At 38.1% G+C, this 20,940-nt stretch overlaps 1 protein-coding gene across 1 annotated transcript; it reads left to right on the forward strand.

Annotated features, from left to right (window-relative positions):
* Nucleotides 1–728: 728 nt before the first annotated feature.
* LOC107722794 (A disintegrin and metalloproteinase with thrombospondin motifs 15-like) lies at nucleotides 729–18,389 on the forward strand. The gene is made up of 8 exons (XM_016531273.1): nucleotides 729–1,949; nucleotides 10,909–11,041; nucleotides 12,002–12,169; nucleotides 14,350–14,636; nucleotides 15,084–15,261; nucleotides 15,443–15,618; nucleotides 16,941–17,116; nucleotides 17,415–18,389. The coding sequence occupies exons 1-8, from the start codon at nucleotides 1,011–1,013 to the stop codon at nucleotides 18,232–18,234; spliced, it is 2,877 nt and encodes a 958-aa protein (XP_016386759.1). The 5' UTR covers nucleotides 729–1,010; the 3' UTR covers nucleotides 18,235–18,389.
* The last annotated feature ends 2,551 nt before the right edge of the window (nucleotides 18,390–20,940 follow it).

Consider the following 20,940-nt stretch of genomic DNA (forward strand, 5'->3'; position numbering starts at 1 on the left):
GCCCTAAGGGGGAATATTTCTTAATGTATAATGTAGCTGTAATGTACTGTAAGCATCCAGGGATAGGTGTATCTTTAAGGGTACTGCCACAATGATAAATTGTATCCCTAAAAGTACAATTGTCAGGTTTTTATTTTTATTTTTTTAATCAAATCAAGTAAATTCACCTTTACTTCTATAGCGCTTTTATACAATACACATTGTGTCAACAAAAATATGTTTGGAAAATGACAAGCACCATGGATGCTCTTCACTGAATAATTTAAAGGGGTCATATGATGCTTTTTTAAAGATCATTATTTTGTGTATTTGGTGCAACAGAATATGTTGGAAAATAATATACATTTGTTGTGTGCCATTATATAACCTCCCCTTAAATGATAATGTCCCTCACTTGTGTAGAAATCATTGCGGCTACACATTCACTTCCTACCACAACAAGTGGCAGTACTAAATGTAGTCTATGTAGGTTTCAGAAAATAGAAAATAGAAATAAAATCATACGTAGGCCTCCAAACTCAAGAGTTCAAATGTAAGATAACTTAAATAGAATATGTATAGAACTTTGCAATATATAATATATGCCTTATTCATGTGCTGTCCTCTCCTAAGTCACTGTTTGGATGCTGTAATGTAGTGGGAGGGAACCCGGCTCTTGGAGGGCTGCGCGCTGATGATGCGAAAGCTCACAGAGCCACAAGTAGTAGCTGGCTTAACCTTAAAACAATAAGCATACCCAATGAGCGCACTCGAGCACCTCCCCAAAATCTTCTGATTACAAGCGCTGGATGTTTACAAATGACGCGCGCGCATAAAGGCGACAGATGAGCAGAGCTGCTTCAGTATACAGGTACAAGAAAGGGATGGATCACCGACCGGTGGATTTCACTCTTTGTGGACGCGCAAAGTCAACATTTTAGTGCAACCGCATCCTGGAATATTCTTGCATTTATCTCACTGTCTTTCTCATTTTACGCTTTAAAAATCAACCCATTTTTTCGCGCACAAACATGTTTTTGTTGCTAAGGTCAGTTCTTCTTGTTAACGTGTTTTATGCTCAATTGGAAATTGTGAATTCTATGCAGAGTCAGTTGTGCGTGCCCGTCAGACTGGATCATGTCAAGAACAATTTAGTCAGTGATGAAGACAACACGTTGCCGCAAACAGTTGTGTTCAAAATAAGTGCATTTGAACAAGATTTTGTACTCGAATTACAGTCGGACTCCAGCTTCATTGCGCCTGCTTTCTCGACGCACACCGACGCAACTGCTCAAAATTCCGCGCACAGTGAAGATCTGAGCCGGTGTTTTTATGCCGGTGAGGTGAATTCTGATCCCTATTCATACGCAGCGCTCAGCTTGTGCAAGGGACTGCAGGGCGCATTCGGTTACGATGGCTGGGAATATTTCATCAAGCCGGCTTTAAACGACACAGACTGGGACAGTATGCATGCGCATCTCATCAGCCGCAGATCTAACGCTAATCTGAGTGGCAACTCCACGTCAAGATGCGGCGTGGACAGCGGTGTGACCCAAACCGTTGCACAGTCTTTGGCGAAGTTTAAGCACCTAAAGGAACAACACATGAGTAACGTCACTATGTCAGTTCTGAAAAACCGCTCGAAGAGATTTGTCTCCATTCCGCGTTATGTAGAGACATTAGTGGTGGCCGATGAATCCATGGCCAAATTCCACGGTGACGACCTCAAGCATTACGTGCTGACCTTAATGTCAGTGGCAGCTAAGCTTTACAAACACCCCACTATTCTTAACTCTATCAACATCGTGGTTGTCAAGTTTATGGTGATTAACGAGGAAGAGAAAGGACCCAAGGTTTCCGGGAACGCCGCGATGACCCTGCGTAATTTCTGCACCTGGCAGAAGAAGCTGAACAAAAACAGCGACAAGCATGCGGAGTATTGGGATACGGCCATCCTATTTACAAAGCAGGTAAGGTGTAATGCGCCTTTCGTCAATAGGGGGCAGTATTAGAATCAACGAATCCTAGAATGATCCGGCTAATGTATCTTGTGGTAATTATATCAAGATGGCAGGCAACAAGAAACAAAACTGAACACCACACAGGCTGCTGCAATTTACTTACCCAATAATCAAACCAATTTAGACAGGATTTATGATGACATTGTAATCACAGCTTCTAAGGTGAACTGCAATAGCATAAATATGGCGTTTTAATTGTTGTTTGTAAAAAAAAAAGCAAACGCTTTTACTCTAACCTAAAAGTTTTTTATCTGAGCACTGGTACATAAAGCTTGGTTAAATTCTGAAATATGTGTTGTAACTCACAGAGTAATGGGCAGGCTGCAACAAGAGTGGCCTCTCCAGTTAACCTGCAGTTCCCATCATGTTTATAAGTGTTGTTAAGGTCATTGGTCAGGTCTGCCTTTGAGCTATTGCCCTGTATCGGCACTGCGAGTAGGAATGTGTGCTCTAAATCAGCAAAGATACAAATCACATATGCAGAATACTTAGTAGAGTGTTAAAATTGATCAAGGCTCATTGTCTCTACCTACATTTTTGCAAATCTCCAGTAACATACCTACATAGAATTCAACACAACCTTTATTCCTTTTTACACAAATTATGATTATTGGGACAAATGATCAATGAATAACATGGTTCCTTGCACAATACTACGTTATAACCTCAAAACACTTTTACCATAGAGCATGATTTGCAAACTAATACATTCTGATATTTGCAGCACATGACCAGGTCTATATTACTTTTCTGATGTGGTAAACTTGCTCGGTGACCCACCTGATACAGCCAGATTCATGTTCATCTATTTAGAGTAAAACTGAACACACTTTTAGCAGCACTCACTGGACTTTGAAACACTTTGAAAGTGTTGCAAAACATGCAAGAAACAATTTAATATAATTTTGCAGAAATGTCACAGACACAGTTTTCCAGTAAGCCTGGAATGAGGACTATTGCTTAAATTAAACTAAATGTAATATTTTGAAATGACTGACTGGCTTTACTGGTTACCAACTTGTATAAAATTCTGTTTGTTAGTTTCAGTTGCATCAACTTCCTACAACTTCACATCTTCCTGCCCTTATTTAACCCAACCGCAGAATAAATGGAGCGTTGTTTCAATTTATTTCAGTACTGTTATCAGCTGTTTGTCAATGACATTGACCAGGGCAATATTAAGGAATGGCTGGACAAAGTTTAGCATTCAGTCCTCAGATTATGATGTTATGCAGACATAAACCCCTGCTTTGTAAAGACTCACCCATGAACTAATTGTATGCTGTCAGCTGTTTTTTAGGAACGCTTATATGTGTGAAAACATTTCCAGTTCCAAACACATCAGATGAGCACAACCATTGTATCCTCTGGTAATCTGCTGCAGTTACACATGACCTGAGCTGGACATCCAGACCTGTCATGTCTGCCTAGTCTAGATGACAGCTGTAGTGAATCATTCTGAGGGGAGTAAATGTTTTATTGTTTCTTCTCCAAAGGGAACTTATGAAGCATTTTAGCAAGAGAGCAGAGTTACTCCCTACATTCTTCCACTCATTATGTTCATTGCTCCCTGTGGACAGAGAGAGATTGTCAGGTTTCTCCGTGGTCTTGGATGACTCAAGATGAGTTGGAGAGGGGCTAGACTTGTACATCTGCTAACCTATATTAAAGTTTCCAACCTGAGTATGGTGTGATTATGCAAGTCTGCATAAATAATACAGAGAGAAAATGAATGAAATTACAAATGTAAATTGATAAGCAAATGAATGGATGGATGGAAAGGATGATGGTTGGTTAGATGAATTAATGGATGGATAAGTGAACAGTACAGAAGGTATATATTGAATGTACAGGCATGCTACATAAAACTACTATAAAACTGTAGATTCTGCAGACATTTAAATGAAGATGATCACATTGTTTAGTTAATGCATTGCAACCTATCATATTAAATAGCTAAAATAGGAATATTAGTTGCTGTTTTCCATTTAGTTAAAATAAATTGGGACTAGAGCTTTAAATCTTCAAAAAAAAAAGACCAGAAAAGGATAATAAAAGTAGCTCATATGATGCATGCAATATTTCAAGTCTTCTGAAGGCACGATAGCTTTGTGTAAGAAAAAGACTGAAAAGTTGTTACTCTCCTTTCTGCACTGAGAGAGTTCATGAGAGTCAGATCTTACAGATGAATCGGTTGATCAGGTTCACAAAGCAGGTTTTTAATAATGTGATCACAAATCAGATTGATGCAGTTCTTGACTTAAACATGACTAACTTCAGATAACTTGAAATAAATTGCACTTCATGGTTCATTTGCATCCTTGTTGAAGTTTTAAAGTGCCTTGTACTTGAATGGAAAAGTGTTACAAGTACATTTTTTGATTTTTCTTCTTTTGTGTTCAACTGAACAAAGTCAAATTGGTTTGGAACAGCGTGAGGGTGAGTAAATAATGACAGAACTATTTATTTAATCTGTTTATGTCAGCAAGGCCAGTGTATACAAAAGAGGTAAAGGGAGTTTCATATAGGACTATGGGAGATACACTAACGAGAAGTGTCCAGTTTCGTGGGGAGCTTCCCCTAACCTCAGTCCCAGCTGCAAACGATCTGACTCTTTACCCCTCTTTCTCCTCCTACCCCCTTTCAGTCTGTTTCCCATTACAAGTATTTAATGAGGGAGAGGCTGAGGGTGGTGAAGAGAGAGAAAAGCAGGAAAGATAGAGAGAGAAAACCTATGTGCCCGCCGTGTCCAGGCCCACCTGCTGCAGAGCTCCAATCCCAGCTGCAGCCTGAGAATAAAACCATATCTTTCCATTCAGTTTGTTCTGTTATGACCTCACTTTCTGTCAAATGATGTAGTGGCATCAAAACCAGCAGTGGATTATTGTAGGTATTTTAATCACCAATTCAATATTATGGCAGCAAATATGATTTTTAATAAGTACATTTGTTGCAAGAAACAAGAAAAGTCTCAGAATGAGTCACTGCTGGCCAGTCAAGCAAAAATGCAACAGTTCATGATTAATAAAAACCAGAGCAAAAAATGTAACTAGGCCACTCTTGCAAGAGAGACTGAGAGTCATGATATGGCAACATGAAATATAACTATTACAAAACTATTAAATTTACAAAGCTCTACATGCAACTGCAGCACATGAACTAAAGTTTACAGTGTACATGTGCAATCTACTTTGTATGGTAAAGTTTGCTTTTTGTGTACATTCGATATGGAAATTGCACATTCTGTTGAGGGCTTATTTTTTGGTTTTAAATATATCTGTATACTTATAATGACGTTTCATGTAGAACATTACAGGTATTTTATAATGGATCCTTGTGTTATGTAATTTAGGTAATTGGGAACAGCAAGCCAGCTGAAAAGTTTGACTCAGCTGTTCATCACAGAGACAAAAAGGCACATCTGAAGTTTATTTGCATTTTCTAAATACAGCCCTTATCAAAGGCATTGTTCACTATGTGAGACTAATGGAAAGTGAAGGATTTGTGTTGATAGCATTATTCTTTAAGAGTCAAGCATTTAAGCATTTTTTAAACATAAATATAGGACCCCCAAACACATCTATCTAACTCAAGACACAACAACAAGCCTTTGAACTCAACATTATAGCATTTATTGCAAAATATGTCACTGCTAGTTCCAACTATTGTTAAAATTACCAGCATCAAACATTTGCACAATCTGCCTTTTCAATATGTTCCTTAGCTAGCTGGCAAACTAAAAGTAACCAACAGCCTTGGGCTACATAGGCCCATCTCCTATTTTTATATAACAACATATTTGGTTTGAAAATGATCACTAGCTTGGCGCTAGTTGACTGCCATGTGCTTTTTTGCAGTTCATGTGGTTCTCAAGTTCGTCACAATTTAACAGAAACTTTTTCATTGCGCTTGTTGGGCAGTTGAAATTCAGAACAAGATAAAATAAGATGGCAAAAACCAAATGCCTCAAATATTGTTGCAATCATTAGAAGAAACGTCAAATTTTTGTAATGTCTAAGAACTACAATGTAAATTTCTATGTGGCCTGTATTTAATTATGTGATTGTTTGCATAGACACTCTGCTGGAAGTGTACATCTACCCGGGTGGCTAACCACATAACCACTACCGCCCCGCAGGGGTACTGTTAGATAGTTTATCAGAGAAAGTACAACAATGATATAGATAGAAAGTGCGAAGGAAGGCAAGAGTTAGCGAGAGAGGGAAAAAGAGAGAGAAATGCACATATGGAACAGGTTGGATTTTATAAAGGCATAATGAAAGTCGTATGTTTGCAATGCTGGATGCCAATTGGGTCAGCGCTGCTTGTGGAGAGTATGGGCAAGTTTTCCCCGTTTTGCAAAGGATAAAGAGATTTCTTGCCAAACATAGAGGTTGGATAAAAAAAACTAAACAATGGATAGATAAGTTAATTGAAATGACTGCTCTCATTGCTTATCTAACATTGTCGGTGCACAGGACCATTAGCTAAACCAGAACCTAAAATGGTCTGGTTCTGTTTCCTCCACCTGGCACAGGCAGATGGCTAGAATCCAAAAGGCTCATACCATATTTTATTTCCAAAGCATGTCATCAGGCACTTGGAGTCTGAACTCTGGAGGAGGGGAGTGAATAAGTGGGGAAAATTGTACAATGAATTCACTGGACAATAAATCGATCAGATAGCATCTTAAATGGTTGCTGATAAATATATCATAGAAAAAAAATGACATCGATCACATCTGATATTTTTCTTCACATTTCATCCAACAGTGCATCACGTTTTAAATCCAGGTCACACAAGTGCAAGTTTGTCAGGACAGGGTTCTGGTCTACAGTGTTTCTTATTTCTAATCAGATGTTTTATATGTGTTATTTCATGATATCATTTTTATTTGAGTTTAGAAAACTTGCAAATTGTAATAATAAATTAAACTATTATTCTCACAGCTGAACTGCAGGTGATATATGAATAAGATGCAGAGTTTGGGCCGAAGAAGTGCAACTGTTCATGAAATTGTCCATTAATGTTTGTAATAGTTTGTGTATAGTAGTCTAGAACAGGGGTCTCCAAACTCAGTCCTGGAGGGCCTGTGTCCTGCAGAGTTTAGCTCCAACTTGCCTCAACACACCTGCCTGGAAGTTTCTAGTATACCTAAGACGATGATTCGCTGGTTCAGGTGTGTTTAATTATGGTTGGAACTAAACTCTGCAGGACAACGGCCCTCACAAAGATCTGTAAATAATTAAAGCAGGGGTCTTCAAACTCAGTCCTGGAGGGCCTGTGTCCTGCAGAGTTTAGCTCCAACTTGCCTCAACACACCTGACTGGAAGTTTCTAGTATGCCTAGTAAGACCTTGATTAACTGGTTCAGATGTTTAATTAGGGTTGGAGCTAAACTCTGCAGGACACCGGCCCTCCAGGACTGAGTTTGGAGACCCCTGTTCTAGAAGTTTCTGAACTACATATGATCAAAGTAACAACCTAAACACCATAAATGTGAACAACCACAATTGTTCATGTTCTTTAGTAATCCAAATCAGCAATCCATCTGCATTCAGATTTGTTTGTGTATGTTTGTAACTAGAGCAGAATGGCTCATTTAAGCACTAATGTAAAGTTAAATCCCTTGTGCATAAAGCAGCTGGTGTTGAGGCAGCGATGGCTGGAGTGATTTAGAAAGACAGGTCACACCTTTCCTGTTATATGCATTTGTGGGAAGAGGTCATGTTGCCTTCATTTAATAATAGGCTACATTTGGAAAAAATTGGCAACATTGTCGTATGTGTAGAGTGTAGAGTCAGGTCTCAGAGTGAGTCACATTTTGTCTAACTAAACTAAACTAAACTAAACTAAACTGAATTTTCTGGTGGATGCCTTTTTTACAGACTGGTGTTTGTTTCGTGTAAAATTTATTTTGTCTTGAATAAAGATTTATTACTGCATTTGTTATTTGTCTCAGATCAGTTGTTGCACAAAATTATGTCTTAATACACTCCCAACCAATATATTTATGTCAGATGCCTGACTACAGGGAAGCATTTGGACGTGGTTAATATTTGAACAAGACATCCATCGTCTAAAGGTCTCCAGGTCTAAAAAGACTAGGGAGACTTTATGATTAGTCCCATGATGATTCTTGGGAGTTAGCAGCTGGATTCACATACATCAAGAAATGCAGAGAGATTGTGAGAACTAGGTCAAATTAAAGGGGTCATGAACTGCCTTTTTTATTATTTGTACTGTTCTCTGAGGTCTACTTATAATGTTATCAAGATTTGTACATCAAAAAACATAATTTAGAAGTAATAGGCTATTTTCTGTCTAACTATGGGAAATATAATTCATTGTAACTTAAGTGGATGCAACATGTTCATTGTGTGTTATAAATCATCATACTCTTAAGAGCTATAACCACAAATAAGTAAGCATTATAATACATTAAAACTGTTATTATGATTATTTATGAGATGATACAACATATTATACGTTTTTTTTTATAATGCATTATTCATTCATTATTTATAATGCCTTAAGAATACCCTTATAATGTATTATAAATACGGGCTTCATAGAAAGTGTTACTCTGAGGTCTTACTGATGCAGTCTGAATCTTCATTAAAAATAAAGTTCATCCACTCTTTCCTAACATTGAGACCTCTTATATGTCAAAAGATCAAGGGAATTTTGATTTCTCAGTTCATGACCCCTTTAAGAGAGAGAGAGAGAGAGAGAGAGAGAGAGAGAAAAAATGTAAGTAGACCAGAAGAAACGCTTTGTCCTTGTAGGCTTGGATGTTTACTAAAAAACGTTTTGATTGTTATGTATAAATATGAGTAACATGTCAGACTGATATGGAACTTCATCCTAGACAATGCAATTTAATATGTGGTCAAAGATGTTATGCTGTTGAATAACGGGAGTTGAACTGTTTCTCCTGAGTGTTGTGAAGCTTCTGTTCCCTTTAAGTGTGTTGTGGCCAGAGAGAAACTCTACTTTTAATGCTAAGGTTACGACCACAGTCAATGCTAGCCCTTTTTTGGGAGTTGGTATAGGGTGTTGCACCATGGGATAAGGGGGACCAGCAAACCTGCTATTATGATGTTGAGTCAGTAGGGCTCAGATATTTTGAGCAAATCCATTTTAAACTGTGGAAACACAATATAGGTCAGTCGGAAAATTGGACTGAGATACTGCATTTTTGACCAATAAAAAAATAGAGATATTTTTAGCATGTGAAATATTTCCATGTCAATTAAAAGCACATTCTTCTAGCTACCTATTTCCTATTTTTCACTCACTGTTTCTCACTCAGTGCTAGTGTGATTATTCAGTTAAATTTACTTGCATATCTATGTTACCATTTTTTTTTCATTTTTATTATTATTAATATATAATTTTACACCAGGATTTATGTGCTAATGATTGAAACCATACACCATCGGTTGATTTGCCCAGCAGCATCACCAATTTATATATCTGCTAAAAATTCAGCTGTAAATTTAATCTAAATAATTTAGTTTTAGATATGTACTGAAGGCTAAAAGTATATAAAAAGTAATAATTAAAATTACACTTACCTTTTTATGGGTTAAATATGATAAAATGTTATTTGTACTCACATTGACTTGTAATTACAAAACAAATCCTCATTTAGAATGTTAAAAATTCAGAATAAGAATGATGACCACAATTTGTTTATGTTCTGCTGATCTAGGACCTCTGCGGAGCCTCAACATGTGACACACTGGGTATGGCAGATGTTGGCACCATGTGTGATCCCAAGAGTCTTACTGAGTCTGAATCTTCATTAAAAATAAAGTTCATCCACTCTTTCCTAACATTGAGACCTCTTATATGTCAAAAGATCAAGGGAATTTTGATTTCTCAGTTCATGACCCCTTTAAGAGAGAGAGAGAGAGAGAGAGAGAGAGAGAGAAAAAATGTAAGTAGACCAGAAGAAACGCTTTGTCCTTGTAGGCTTGGATGTTTACTAAAAAACGTTTTGATTGTTATGTATAAATATGAGTAACATGTCAGACTGATATGGAACTTCATCCTAGACAATGCAATTTAATATGTGGTCAAAGATGTTATGCTGTTGAATAACGGGAGTTGAACTGTTTCTCCTGAGTGTTGTGAAGCTTCTGTTCCCTTTAAGTGTGTTGTGGCCAGAGAGAAACTCTACTTTTAATGCTAAGGTTACGACCACAGTCAATGCTAGCCCTTTTTTGGGAGTTGGTATAGGGTGTTGCACCATGGGATAAGGGGGACCAGCAAACCTGCTATTATGATGTTGAGTCAGTAGGGCTCAGATATTTTGAGCAAATCCATTTTAAACTGTGGAAACACAATATAGGTCAGTCGGAAAATTGGACTGAGATACTGCATTTTTGACCAATAAAAAAATAGAGATATTTTTAGCATGTGAAATATTTCCATGTCAATTAAAAGCACATTCTTCTAGCTACCTATTTCCTATTTTTCACTCACTGTTTCTCACTCAGTGCTAGTGTGATTATTCAGTTAAATTTACTTGCATATCTATGTTACCATTTTTTTTTCATTTTTATTATTATTAATATATAATTTTACACCAGGATTTATGTGCTAATGATTGAAACCATACACCATCGGTTGATTTGCCCAGCAGCATCACCAATTTATATATCTGCTAAAAATTCAGCTGTAAATTTAATCTAAATAATTTAGTTTTAGATATGTACTGAAGGCTAAAAGTATATAAAAAGTAATAATTAAAATTACACTTACCTTTTTATGGGTTAAATATGATAAAATGTTATTTGTACTCACATTGACTTGTAATTACAAAACAAATCCTCATTTAGAATGTTAAAAATTCAGAATAAGAATGATGACCACAATTTGTTTATGTTCTGCTGATCTAGGACCTCTGCGGAGCCTCAACATGTGACACACTGGGTATGGCAGATGTTGGCACCATGTGTGATCCCAAGAGAAGTTGTTCTGTGATTGAAGATGATGGGTTGCCATCTGCCTTCACTACTGCCCACGAGCTTGGTAAGTGTAAACAGATGTATAAAGCACAACTGTAGGGTTCTGGCAGTTAAAATCCCATTCATTTTCTCCATTGAGAAATTTATTTTTAACGGCAAAATATAAACCTTCCAAGAGAGACCTATACTGTACAGTACCACGAGCTACAAGATTGTTAAACAATGAAGTATGCTTCTGTAGAAGCCATGAGTCAGCATGACTGACTTCAATAAAAAAATTTAAAAAAGCAGTTAATAGCAAAATCGTCTATTAAAAAACTGCATTACCCATAATTCCTGGCTCTTCCTTGCCCCTTCTTAGCAGTTTGCCCTTGTTCTTAAAATATCTTAATATATTGTAATTAACTAAAAATATTAATTTAATACATTGCACACAGAATATCACTGACTAACACTAACCAGTTTCTCCCAAACTTGCATTCATTTTATCACTCCTAGCATAAGCATGATGCTCCAATAACAAGCTTCTTGCATTGTCATTTGGAGGTGCTGAAATCTCCTAATTGAATGCTTGCCAATCCTACTCGATATGTGGGTCTAGAACCAGTGATTTCAGCCTTCAAAATCTTTTGGAGGATCTCCACAACATTGTCCCAGAGATGATGTTCAATCAGTTCAGATTAGCGCAGTGGAGCAGCTGAGGAAAGATAAGCTCTATTGAAGTGGCTCATAGGCGGTTTTGCAAAACTTTCCTCTCAAGGCCAGGGAGGAAATATGGGGAGATGTTGGAGGTATTGTAGAAGTGACTCAGCATAGCTGTGGTCCGACTGCTGACAGGAAAATTGTATTGGAATGATTGGTGATTTTAAAGGCAAAAATCTAAATTTACATTTGGATAATTTCTAGAGATGGTTCATTTACATCAGTTTAAAGTGCTGACACACATCGCATTTAGTTTTTTGTCTTTTTTTCCCTCTTGTGTTCTCACTTCTTTCTCCTCTCCTTTACTCCTACAATGCTACAGGACATGTCTTCAATATGCCACATGATAATGTTAAGGCATGTGAGGAGGTGTTTGGCAAGCTGCAGGACAATCACATGATGTCTCCCACTCTGATCCGAATCAACCGCACCAGTCCCTGGTCACCATGCAGTGCTGCCATTATCACTGACTACCTGGACAGTGGACACGGTAAATAAATGAAAGCAATACTGTGCATTTCCTGTAGACCTACACTTAATCTGTGATGCTTCAGGGGTCTGAGAGCGGTTTGCATGAATTTTGGCAATATGTGAAAGCTACAAATTAACTTTAATGTGAACCGAAAAGCTTTATTTCATTTCATCATACTATTGCATCTATTTGTGCTAAATGGTTATAATACAAGGTTACGGTCAACAATGAAAAGTCTAATTAATTAATTTGTTTGTTTGTTTGTTTATTTCGGCAAGGCCAGTGAAATTTTTGCCAGGGCAAGTAAAAAATTTGAACCACTGGCCCAACTGGGCCAGTAGAAATTTTCCTTAGCGTTGAGCTTTGTCAACACTATCAAAATCAGTATCATAACACTTGTACACAGAATTGTATAACAAGTCAGCTACAGAATGATTTTTTTTTTTATTTTAAATTAAAAACTACTAAAAAAAGAATACAGGATGACTTTGAATAGCATAATTGTATAGCCAAAAACTGAGTCCCAAATGACACACTATACACTATGCACTTTTACACTAAGTATTTATGCACTATACTCAACCATGTGGTGTATGAATTATATAAGGTTATTTTGTCATTCATCAATGGAGTCTGATAGCCCCTCTCCCTTCACTACGTAGTTAAAGCTGCAATAGTTGAGTGCATGAAGTGTTCAACATTCCACACTTAGGGCCATATTTTAAAGATCTAAGCGCATGGTCTAAAGCGCACGGCGCAAGTGCACTTAGGGCGTGTCCGAATCCAATTTTGCTATGGGAAAAATGGTCGGCGCACCGGGCGCATGGTCCAAAAGGGTTATACCTATTCTCTTAATGATTCATGGGTGTGTTTTGGGTGTAACGTGCAATAAACCAATCAGAGTCTCATCTCCCATTCCCTTTAAAGGCCAGCTGCGCTTGCGCCATGGCGGATTCGCTATTTACATGGCGGAATTTGCAAGAGCAAAGACTGAACGCTTCTCCAGAGAGGAAAGGTTCTGCTCGTGCGTGAGGCTAAAGTGCACGAGCAGACCATCTACGGGACACAATAATAATCTTTTACATTGTAATCCTTTCATTTTTAATATTTGATATGTTTGTGCACTGCTGCACGCACGTCCCTGTTGCTCCTGTTGTTCACCCGCCTATAGGTGCCTATTACTAATGCGCTTTTTAATTAACAAAAAAAAATATTGCGCCATTGACTTAGACCAGGTTTCAGTTGGAAACTGAAGGTCTCTGCAGGTTTTCAGCAACGTGCCAACAATGCGCCTGAACACATCTCGTTTTCAGACTAGCACGCCCATGGGCGCACAAATGGGCGCAAACGCATTTGGTATTTAAACAATGTGGCGTAGGACGTGAAAATGATAATTGCATTGGGCTGAAACTAGCAAAAAACACTAGCGCCATGTCTGGCGCCGCATTGCGCCGGGTGTATGATAGGGCCCTTGGTTTTTTCAGTTATTTAAGTGCATCATTCGGGTAGTTAAAGTACACTTTTTCCTTTTGGAATTTTCAGTATAGGGTTTTGTGTAATCACTATAGAATACCCAAGATGTGTCACTCGTATAATTTTGAATGGGGAAAAATGCAACGTTCAATATGGCCACTCTATCGAAGGAAGCCCGCCTTCTGAATAAAAGAGCCAATCGCTAATCAGTAAAGTCATCTCTGCAGCTGCCATTAGATGTCCTGGTTGCTATAGAAACAGCGTTCTGAGATGCACGCTTAGGACTGCGCATGCGCACTGGCAGGTCTAGCCTGAAAAATAAGCTTTTTTAATGCTATTTGAGCAAAAGAAACAACAATTATGAGACAGTTGTTGTCAGATTTCATTGGTGATTTCAAATATGAAATTTAATCGTAAGTTTAGTGAACACATTGGGAGAATTTGAAGTTTCCCCATTCAAAGAGACAGAAGCTGCACTTGCATGCCCGAGAGGAGTTTCAAAGATTGTCGCCGAGTGAAATGACTTGCCTTAAAGGGACTTTGGTATAGGCCTAGTTGTGTTAGGATGAGCTGGACAAGTTTTGCATATGTATTTCCTGGTTTGAGAGTGACTTTTAATAAAGAATTACAGGTAAAATGAGTGTAAACAAAAGTCTCTGAAGTGTTGTAAATACAATTTCATACAACGGTGTGTAACATTCTCTTATTATTTGACATCTTTGCAGGCGATTGTCTGCTGGATCAACCTCAGAAACTGTTAGCTCTTCCAGATGTGCTCCCAGGTGCATCGTATGGTTTAGAGCAGCAGTGTGAGCTTGCCTTCGGTGGTGGCTCAAAGCCTTGCCTGTTCATGCAGGCACCATGTCAGCGCTTGTGGTGCACAGGGAAGACCCGCGGGCAACTGGTGTGCCAGACAAGACACTTTCCATGGGCAGACGGAACCAGCTGCGGGGACAGACAGCTCTGCATGAGGGGCACATGCATGGACAAACAGGAGATCACCAAAACTAAGGTACCTTCACACATCTCATACAGTATCTCAAATACTTGGATGGATGGATGGATGGATGGATGAACACTAAATATACAAACTGTCACTGCTGTTTTGATCATGCTTACTTGCAGAATTCAGAATTTAAGAAAAAAGGATTTACACTTTTGTTGTATGAACACATTGAACGCATTTTAAATGAACTCTCACTGCAGTGTGAAAGACATCATGTGACCACAACAGAGATTTGACATACCGATGTCAGCCTGTTAAGCATACTCCACTTGACCTGTTATTTGGTATATTTGACCTGTTGCTTAGCGATCTTGAACATGACCTGTGAACATGTTCTTGGTGGCCAAGTCATTTGGGGTTTAGAAGTAAAAAGAGTCTGTTGTCAAGGGATATTCAATGTTCAAAGGTCAAGTGAATTGTGACAAACCCCTCTTCCTGTTTCTTCTGTATTAGGTGGATGGCAGATGGGGTAAATGGGGGCCGTTTGGTACCTGCTCCAGAACTTGTGGAGGTGGAGTGCAGCTGTCAAAGAGAGAGTGTGACAACCCTGTGCCAGTCAATGGCGGCAAATACTGCCAGGGAGTGAGGGTCAAATACCACTCCTGCAACCTCTTCCCATGCCCTGACACAGGTTTAAAACCCTTTCGAAATGTTTTCTCTTTACGGTACACAAAATCAGCATCAGTGTAAAAAAAAATAAACAAGGATAATTTTATTATTTGGAATAATTGATGCTTTTCTGCATTGCATATGGAATAAAATAAGCATTTCAAGAACGTGCTCCACTTACATCTGCCTCATTGTCGTTTTAGGCAAGAGCTATCGTGAGGAGCAGTGTGAAGCTTACAATGGGTTTAGTCTGAATACTAACCGGCTTACCCCCTCTGTGGTGTGGGTCCCCAAATATTCTGGTGTTTCGTCTAAAGATACATGCAAGTTGATCTGCAGGGCAAATGGAACAGGCTACTTCCACATTCTTGCACCAAAGGTGGGCAATTAAAGTGTTAACAACCATCTATCATGTTTAGAAATTATTTAAAAAACAATATTAAAAAGAAGTTTGGGTTTAAGACATCAAAAATATATATCAAACATAATTTTAATATCAATTTTATCAGTTCATGCAGTGGAAAATATGAGTTAATCTAATAATGGGACCTATATATTATAACTAGTATTATATACTTTAATATATTAGCTAAAAAATATATAAACTAAGATTCTCAGGAATAAGAGCTTCTCTCACTGGAGATTATGAAGCTTGAGTGCGTTGTGAGGGATGCGGGGGATATAACCTGTCAGTGAGTCCGGGAGACTATGACATAAAGTGAACTTAACACACCTTAACACCATAAAATACATTTGCAATAGTTTGGTACATGAAAGGCTACACATGCAATCTCAGAACAGTTATGAGTTATTAAACATTCATCTAAGAATTTATTGAAAGGAAAATAATTATTAAATTAAAACCATATATTACTATAGGCATGTAAGAGGAGAAAGGACGTGGTGAGCATACCTGCTGTTTGATGGCTGCTTTACACTTGCGCCAGATGTCACTACAGACAGACAGACAGAACTGCTGAAAGTGAAAGGAAAGATAAGGAAGGTGAAAGGGCCTATCTTTGCGAGATACTGTTGTGCAGAGTGACACTGTACAGACGCAACAGTTACGTCAAGGCTAGAGCATGGCAAGAGGTATATGAGACATGCTGTTTTAACCGGGATTTGACATTGAAGAAACTATGCAGAGCCTGAACTCTTAAAGAGACAGCAATGAACTCTAATCTGCTAAAGACATGTTTTGCCAAAGGCAAAAAAAGAAAAGGAAATAAGCAATACCAAAGACTAGACTGCATATTAATTCAGTAAGCCCCATTGCTAATTTGAAGTGTAACTCATCCAAAACAAATGGTCAACAGAATAGGGACAGAAATAGCTTAATAGTAGACATGCTGGACTCATTTGTTTCAATGCACCCCCACATATATTGTCATAGTTAGAAATCAGCCTGTTTTGCAAAGCTGCTCTAAAACTGAGCAATGGGAACCATTAAAAAGATTTATCTAATGTACATGTACTTTATATGTAGCAACCATTTTCTGTCTATCTTCCTTTTAATCTAAATTTTCAATTACAAATAAAAAAGAAATGTAATTTGTGTATTTAAATCATCAGTACATGAAACATTGTTTTGCAAAGAAAATAAATGGTTGTACAAGAATTGCCCTACATTTTTGTCACCATAAAATTATGTGTATCCACAAGACTGTTGGCATGCAAATATTTTTTCCCTGCTTTTTATAGGTTGTTGATGGTACACCATGTTCTCCTGACTCCTCATCAGTCTGTGTCCAAGGCAAATGCATCAAGGCAGGATGTGATGGAAAACTGGGATCCAACAAGAAGTTTGACAAGTGTGGTGTCTGTGGAGGAGATAATAAGAACTGCAAGAAGGTCTCAGGCCTTTTCACCAAGCCCATGTGAGCGAAGTTGGGTCACAAATAATCTGAAAATAATTCATGCATTGATTATTAACCTCATGTTTTTGTTAAGCCTGGGTATCGATACAGATTTCCTGATTTGATTCTGATTTTGATTAGTGGAAATGATTAATGGCATTTCTTGCCATTATTTTTTTTTAGATATGCTGTCACATTCAGTACAGACTTCAAACTCACATTCTTAATATTTCTTTTTGAATTGGTCAAGTGGTGTACTAAGAAAGAAAATAATATTCCAAAACCATTCTAATCCTTCTTCTGACCTTTCTCTTCTCAGGCATGGTTACAATTTTGTGGTCATGCTTCCTGTGGGAGCGTCTAACGTTGACATCAGGCAGCGTGGCTACAAGGGCATTGTGAGCGATGACAACTATCTTGCCGTCAAGAACAGCCAGGGCAAGTACCTGTTGAATGGAAACTATGTGGTTTCAGCCATGGAGAAGGATATTCTGGTGAAAGGGAGTCTGCTCCGCTACAGTGGAACAGTTGGCTCCTCAGAAACTCTTCAGGCTGTGAAGCCTCTGGGTGAAGCCCTGGTAATTGAAGTGCTATCTGTGGGCCAGATGACACCTCCACGTATCCGCTATTCTTTCTACTTGCCACGAGAGAGCAAAGATACCAAGGTGCAAAAGAAAGAAGAAAAGGCACGTGCTGAAAACAGTGTTCTTAGAGAAGAGGGCGGAATCAATAAAGGTGGAAAAGAGGCAGATCTTCTTAAGGACAAAATCTCACCTTCATATGTCAAAGATATTGCGCCGAAACCAGGGAAGTGGGTGACGGCAGGGTGGGATGTGTGCTCGGTTACTTGCGGTAATGGACTGCAGAGGAGGATGGTGCAGTGTCTTGGGGGAGATGGTGGGCCTGGAATGGACTGTGAGCCTGCCCAAAAGCCCGGTGCTATTCGGGCATGTGAAGATCCTTGCCCCATGTGGGAGGTGGGCGATTGGTCCCCCTGCTCCAAGACCTGTGGGAAGGGCTTCAAACGGCGCCTGATTCGCTGCGTTACAAATGTGGGAAAGTTGCTTCCCAGGGAGAAGTGTGCAGACAAAAAGAAGCCACAGGAGCTGGACTTCTGTTCATTAGCCCCGTGTAAATAATCCGTCCCTCCCTTTATTTCTCTACATGGACCTTCTATTTTGTCAAATTGCATATTCAACAGAGAAAATAACAAAGAAAAAAAGACTATATGTTCTGGTTCAAAGTTTAGAATATGTCATCTGCCTGACAATGGGGAAAAAATTAACAGCTGTGGAAAAAAATGACTGTCAAAAGACAGACAACTGAGATTGTGAGATAAACAGGCTTGAACACAAATGCAAATAGTACTCTACCTCTAATTCTAGCCAAATTATATAATACATCACCTGTAAATCATCCAGACGAGACCAAATTCATAATCATGCCTGATGTCATTAAAATGCATAGGTATTTATAAGTAATGTTTACACATACATTTTTTGTATGTTTGAATATATGCGATAAAGACGTACTGACAGCATCTAAAACATAAAAGTATTTAAATTATTTTTACTACATTATACCATTTTGTAAACATTTTTCATTAATTATACTGTAATGTTAAATTAGTTGAAAAAGCATGACAAAGGCCTAAAGATTAATTTAATTGATTAAATGCAATAAAATCAATGTATTCAATCAGTTCAATATTCTATAAACCTAAAAGGATTTTAAACATTTGTATGCCTATAAACCATTAATATGGAAAACATTTACATTTTAGATGCTGTTAATATGTCAATAATGTACACGTCTATGTAAGCATATGAAAATGTATGTGATAGAACCACACTATACAAATATCTGTGATTACTAGAGATCACTTTGGAGATTGCTATCCAAGTCCAAAACATCAGTGTAATTATTAAGCATAAACTGCAAAAAGCCATTGCTTTTAACTGAATGGATGCTTTTCCCCCCCTGCAGACATCAGTGTAAACATCTCTATTTGTATGAGCAATTGATGTTTGTAATGGCCATTAATGAATGTGTGCAGTGGAGGCCAAACTAAATTCTGATATATTCCATCTGGATTAACAGAAACATTCCACAGGATATATAACAAACTAGCTCACAAACGCCCTTGTACTGCATGGAACTGGCTGCAATCTACCCTTTGACACCCTCTGTTCTTCAAAACTCAAGAGATGTGGAGAAAATTAACTGGGGAGCGATTCGTTATTAACCAAAAATTAAGATCAACATCCAAGAATGAGACTGGAGTATTTGCAATAGAGGTTAATATTTGCTATAAAAAAAAATTGGTTTATTCGTTTTTCCATTTTTTTTCACATTGCTTAAGGACTGAGAGGAAGCACGGCACATCAGCACATTCTTCATGTCAGCAAACAGGACTAAATATAACAGGACGAAGGAAGCCGGTTACCCCAATGCTTTACGTCATGCAAATAAATGAAGTCATCTGTTTAGTATTGTAACTGGAAGTCTTCAAACTACTTTCCACATGGTCTTTCGTGAAATTCAGCGATCCACCTTTAGCGCTGCAATATGACACAGTAACTCACAGGGGCCATTTTGACAAAGTACAGATCATGGAAATGTTTAAGTCTATGCACACAAGGCCTGTGCTTTATCAGTACGTGTGTGTTAGCATGTTAGCCGTCTGTTGTTAAACTCTTTTTGCATGTCCATTCACCTTGAAGTCACTGCTATTTAGTTCAGCAGACCTAATTAATTTTTTTCTGGCCAGCATATTTCCTGCTGTCAGCCATGTTCTGTACTGCCAAACACACTCCCTCCTCATCCAGCTTTCAACCAGATCCCTTTTTTGTTGTTGTTGTAATGCTGTTTATCTCCTCTACTCTACCTACCACTGAGCCAGAGGTGCAGCTGCTATAATCATGCCCTGTCTGGTACAGTTGCCATTTTAATTAAGTTATTATTACTATTACAATGAATTTTAAGAACTAGTGGCACAAGGTTGTACAGTGTCGTACCCTGTGCTTTAGTGACAAGCCGTTCTTTGTACACAGTAAGTGAAAATCCCTGTAATACGCTAAACATGTTACGTTCATGATCAAGGTTCGTCAGAGTGACCATATCGTCCATCTAAAAGATGGTTTCTGTATTACTTAAATGCATATTTTTCTTTTGCGCTTTTGTACAGCAAAAGATTTCAATGTCCTGCATGGGCTTGTATACCATGTATACATCCATCTGGCTGTGCAGTCATGTAAATACCTATTACGTCTTGTTATACATTCATATTTTTTTCTTGTCATGCTTCAAGGTATTTATTCCAAATAAAACATTTATAAATAATTTGCAGTCTGTGCTATTTTTCCTATTATTTTTTATATGAATAATTGTCTCTAAACTCTCGTTTGACCCAGTTGCTAACTTAGCTTAACAATAAGGATGTCTACTGCAGGAATAAAAAATAAAAAAAAGAAATATTTTCAAACTCCCGAGACAATGAAATGAGAGAAAGATGGAAAAAATAAGTAATATTTCAAGCTGTTGAATGCAACAGCTGCACACTCACCGTCTAGGGCCTTTTAAGGCAGTTTGACCTCGATCGGATGAGTATATAACTTGGAGGGATATCAGGGCTGTGCATTGTGGGTAGTGAGACAGACTAATGCAATTACATCAAGCAGAAAGCATTGTTCTGTCAGGGGCCAAAAACAATCTGATTTCAACTGACCTACATAAGGACCAGCATGGACTACAAAATAAGATCTGACAGCAATGAAAGATGATTTACTTTCTTCTTCCTTGCTCTAAGTTTTATCTTCTCTAACCTTTTTTGAATCCTGATATGA

Source organism: Sinocyclocheilus rhinocerous, unplaced genomic scaffold (assembly GCF_001515625.1).
Source record: "Sinocyclocheilus rhinocerous isolate Xijiao unplaced genomic scaffold, SAMN03320098_v1.1 scaffold544, whole genome shotgun sequence".
Taxonomy (NCBI): Eukaryota; Metazoa; Chordata; class Actinopteri; order Cypriniformes; family Cyprinidae; genus Sinocyclocheilus; species Sinocyclocheilus rhinocerous.

Coding starts and splice junctions, on each gene's coding strand:
- LOC107722794 (XM_016531273.1), top strand. CDS start 1,011: ATGTTTTTGTTGCTAAGGTCAGTTCTTCTTGTTAACGTGTTTTATGCT. Junction 11,042..12,001: donor CACTACTGCCCACGAGCTTG/GTAAGTGTAAAC, acceptor ACAATGCTACAG/GACATGTCTTCAATATGCCA. Junction 17,117..17,414: donor GGCCTTTTCACCAAGCCCAT/GTGAGCGAAGTT, acceptor TTCTCTTCTCAG/GCATGGTTACAATTTTGTGG.